We start from the raw sequence: 4789 nt of genomic DNA on the forward strand, positions 1-4789 counted from the left end.
CTCTGGGACCTGAGAAGATGCCTTCCGGAGTCCTGAGGGAATTGGCTGATGTGGTTGCTAAGCCACTCTCCATGATATTTGAAATGTCATGGCAGTGAGGTGAAGTCCCTGGTGACTTGAAAAGGGAAACATTACACCCATTTTTAAAAAGAGTAGAAAGGTGGACCCTGGGAAGTACAACTTGTCATCCTCCCCTCTGTGACTGGGAACACGATGAAACAGATCCTCCTAGAAACTATGCTAAGGCACATGGAGGGCAGAGATGCGTGTCAAGACAGCCAGCATGGTTTCACCAACGTCAAGTCTTGCCTGACCAACCTAGTGATGTGGGTCAACTTATAGGACGGAATGACTGTATGAGAGGACAAGGGAAGACTGGACTTCTGTAAGGCCTTTGTCACGGTTCCCCACAACATACCTCTCTCTAAGTTTGGACACCTGGATTTCACGGATGGAGTATTTGGTGGGTAAGGAATTGTCTGGATGGTCCTATCCACAGAGTCATGGTCAAGTCTCAATGTCTGGATGGAGATGAGTGGCAAGTGGTGCCCCTCAGGGGTCCATATGGGGACAAGTCCTGTTTGACACCTTCATCAACGACATAGTGGGATCAAGTGCACTCCCAGCACGGTTGCAAATGGCACCAGGCTGAGTGGTACGGCTGACACGCCTGCAAGGCGAGACTCCGGGCATGACTTTTGCCTCCCTCGGCCCGCTGCTACGCTGACAGCGACTTCACCGCCGACAGCGTGGACGTGGCCGGCACGGTCACTCTGTGGCCGGCTGAGCGCTACGAAGTGTGCCTGAGCAGCGGCTCGGGGAGGAGGCAGTTCCAGTTCCTGAGGCCCGTCCTGTGCAGCCCGCAAAGCAGCGTTGCAGCGGGGCCGGGAAAGAAGAACGAAGATCCCCTGTGCAGCTGGCAGGCCGCGGGCGAGAGGGAAGGCGAGGCGGGGAGCACGGCCCCTCTGCTCGTTCAGCCGCCGGACTGGCCGGACGACAGGCGCGTCCATGCGTGAGCCTTGTTGAAACCCGCCTGCCTTCCCCGTCCTCAGCCCGAGACTCCTGAGTAGATGTAGTGCCGTGCTGGGCTGTTACCTGCGTGCTGCCCCTGCGGGGGTTTCTGCCGGGCTTCCCCGGCCGGGGAAGGCGGCTCGATCCCTCCGGGCTGAGACTCCGCCCCACGGTGCTCCAGGAAATGCCCTGCCCCTCCCTCGACGCCGTGCTCCTGGAAGTGAAGGGAGCAGCCGTCCGGGAGCCAAGAGCGTCCACCTGCCGGAGGGCTCTGTGCAACGGGCATCGGGGAAAGAGACGGGGCAGCTGCCGGCGCTGCCCGTGTGCTCGGAGTCAAGCGTCGGCCCCGCAGGATTCCCGGCGCCCCTGCGCTGCGCTTCCCTCGCCGGCGCCGAGTGCGCGCGTCCTGCCGCGGGGCCCCGAGGCGGGCGAGCGGCCGGAGCCGCGCGTGTGCGCGCGGGCCCGTGTGCCGGTGTGAGGCGGCAGCGCGGGCAGCGGGCGGCGGCGGGCGCAGTCCCGCCGCGGGCCGCAGGGTGGTGCTCCCGGCCAAGGCGGCGCCGAGCGGCTGCGGGCGGGGAGGCGGCCCAGCCCAGCCCGCCGCTACACAGCCCAGCCCAGCCCGGCCGAGCCGAGCCGGGCAACGGCGGCGAGCGGCGGCGAGCGGTGCCCCGTGCCAGCGGCTGCCGGGCCAGGGCGGCCGCGCTCCGTGCTGGCATCCGGAGTCGGCGAGAGGGAGGCCGCCCGACCGCCGCCCCGCCGCGCTGCTGCCGGGCGCCGCTCTCCGCGGAGGAGTGCGCGGGCGATCCGCGAGACGGAGGCTGTCCGCCGGCCCGAGATGGCGATCGCAAGGCAAGTGCTTTGTCTCTGTGCTTTCCTCTCCCTGCCGCTCGCTCGCTCCGAGCCCATCCGCTACTCCGTAGCCGAGGAGGCGGCGAGCGGCTCCGTGGTAGCCAACGTGGCGGAGGACGCGGGGCTGTCCCCGGCGCAGCTGGCGGCTCGCGGCGCCCGCCTGGCCTCGGAGGACGGCCGGCAGCACTTTCGCTTAGACCCCGCCACCGGCCGGCTCGTCGTGGCCGAGAGGCTGGACCGGGAGGAGCTGTGCGGCCAGTCCGCTACGTGCACGCTCCCCTTCGAGCTCCTGCTGGCAAACCCGCTGCAGTTCTTTCGGGTGGAGGTGGCCGTGGAGGACATCAATGACTATTCCCCCGTTTTCCCAGTGGAAAAAGTCGTTTTTAAGATCCCGGAAACGAGCAACCCTGGCTCGCGTTTCCCTCTGGAGGGTGCTCGGGACCTGGATGTTGGTAGCAACAGCATCCAGGCTTATAGCATTTCTCCCGAGAACGAGTACTTCAGTGTCTCCTTTGCAAGTCAGAGTGAGGACGACAAATATGTTGAACTGGTCTTGGAGAAGGCTCTAGACAGAGAGGAGGAAGGAGAGGTGGTTTTCAGTCTCATTGCTAGGGATGGGGGCTCTCCTCCCAGGAGTGGGACCACACAAATCCACATTGTTATTTTAGATGCAAATGACAACTCTCCTGTCTTCACACAGAAGCTGTATGTTGGGCAGGTTTTGGAAAATGCCCCTGTGGGCTCTGTTGTTCTCAGAGTGGTGGCAACTGATCAGGACGTGGGAGTTAATGGGGACATCACCTATCAGTTCAGCGAAGCAGTGGGCCAGAGTAGGTCATCATTCATGATCGACCCTACTAGTGGTGAAATTAAAGTCACGAAGCCTCTGGACTTTGAGGTGGCAGAAAATCATGAGCTCAGTGTGCGGGCCACGGATGGCGGTGGACTGTCAGCAATCTGCAAGGTGTTAGTGGAGGTGGTGGATGTGAATGACAATGCACCGGAAGTGGTGGTAAGTTCCTTCAACAGCCCCATCCCCGAGAACGCATTACCCAGAACGGTGGTTGCCCTCTTTACTGTCAGGGACCGGGATTCTGGTGCGAATGGGAAGATCTCCTGTGCCCTTGAGGACCAGCTATTGTTCTCCCTGCGTCTGGCCTATAAGAACTACTATGAGCTTGTCACCGTCAATGCTCTGGACAGGGAGGAGATGGCACGGCACATCCTCATTGTCACAGCAGCAGACGCAGGGTCACCTCCTCTCACAACCACCCAGACCTTCACGGTGGACATCTCCGATGTCAACGACAATGCACCTGCCTTCAACCAGACATCATACACGATGTATGTGCGTGAGAACAATGTCCCCATGGTGCTTGTTGGAGCTGTCAGTGCTGCAGATGCTGATGTGGGGCCCAATGCCAAGGTGTCATATTTCCTGGCACCGTCCCATCCCACAGAGCAGCCTCCCTGCTCCTGCATCTCCGTGAACTCTGACAATGGGCACGTGTTTGTGCTGCGGCCTCTGGACTATGAGCAGGTGAAGCAGATTGATGTCTTGGTGAGTGCCTCCGATGCGGGATCTCCTCCTCTCAGTGCCAACGTCACCGTCCACCTTGTTGTGGTGGATGAGAATGACAATGCGCCTCTGGTGCTGTACCCATCACAGGACAGCGGTCCACCATCCAGCGAGCTGGTGCCTGTATCAGCTGAGGCGGGGTACCTCATCACCAAAGTGGTGGCTGTGGATGCAGACTCGGGACAGAACTCGTGGCTCTCATACCACCTGCTGAAGGCCACCGAGCCCGGGCTGTTTGTGGTGGGTGCCCAAAGCGGAGAGGTGCGGCTGAAGAGGCCAGTGACAGAGAGGGATGCTGTGAAGCAGAAGCTAGTTGTTGTGGTGCGAGACAATGGGAAGCCACCGCTGTCAGCCACTGCGGCACTGAGTGCACTCCTGCTCAATGACTTCTCAGAAGTGCGCCTACCACCCACCAGCCTGGCCACGGAGGACGAGAGTGACTCCCTGACAACCTATTTAATCATTTCCTTGACCTTTGTCTCACTCCTCTTCCTCGCATCCATGACAGCCTTCATCACTCGCAAGGTGTGCAAGAGAAAGGAGCTGAAGGCAGGGCATGTGCTTTATGGTGCTGGCAACTTGCAGAGCAGCCTGGCTGATGCAGCCACAGCAGGGACCTTGCCCCATGGCTATTGCTATGAGATCAGCCTCACAACGGGCTCTGGCAACAGCGAGTTCAAGTTCCTGAAGCCCATCCTCCCCAGCCTGCCACCACAGCAGTGCACCACGGTTGGGGGCACCCACGATGAACAGGATTTCCCCTGTGGCCCCATTACTGCAGGGGACAGGGCACCAGAGAACCCCGGGACCCTCTCTGGAGAACAGTTCAATAGTCTTTCCTTTAACTAGCATGGAGTCAGCACATACAGAGGCTTCATTCATGCCTCACGATAGGAAGGGATCTCTGTTACAGCGTGTGGCAATGGTTCCTCCCAAGTTAATCTGCATTTGCAATTGGTGTCAGTGATTTCTGCCAAATTCTATGTCAGAAGAAATTTTGTCTCCCCCTCCAAACAAACAAACAAGCAAACAAAGAAACAAAAGGACCTCAAGCCTCCTTCACCCAGGAAATAATATTCTTCAGCTGTGAAATGCTTTGCGAGTGGGGTTAGGTCCAGGGTCACCAGTCAAGTTCTTGTCTCACTTGCTGTTAGGCAAGCTCCTGGCCCTCTTATTCTGTGCTGTAACGCAATGGCAAAGTCAGGCAGACAAACCCCATTGTCCTGGTTTCAGGTGGGATAGAGTTAATTTTCTTCCTAGTAGCTGGTAGCCTAGTAGCTGTGTTTTGGATTTAGCATGAGAATAATGTTGATAACACACTGATGCTTTAGTGGTTGCTAAATCGTGCTT

The 4789-nt window shown here is 59.0% G+C and overlaps 1 protein-coding gene across 1 annotated transcript; it reads left to right on the forward strand.

The window, feature by feature from the left end:
- The first annotated feature begins 1256 nt into the window (after window positions 1-1256).
- Window positions 1257-4291, forward strand: LOC141749897 (protocadherin beta-15-like). Its single transcript, XM_074604160.1, has one exon. It carries the CDS (start codon window positions 1847-1849, stop codon window positions 4286-4288), a length of 2442 nt encoding a protein of 813 aa, XP_074460261.1. The 5' UTR covers window positions 1257-1846; the 3' UTR covers window positions 4289-4291.
- The last annotated feature ends 498 nt before the right edge of the window (window positions 4292-4789 follow it).

This window comes from Larus michahellis, chromosome 11, assembly GCF_964199755.1.
Source record: "Larus michahellis chromosome 11, bLarMic1.1, whole genome shotgun sequence".
NCBI lineage: Eukaryota > Metazoa > Chordata > Aves > Charadriiformes > Laridae > Larus > Larus michahellis.

What these genes read in the sequence shown, in the direction of transcription:
- LOC141749897 (XM_074604160.1), top strand. Translation starts at nt 1,847, where the DNA reads ATGGCGATCGCAAGGCAAGTGCTTTGTCTCTGTGCTTTCCTCTCCCTG.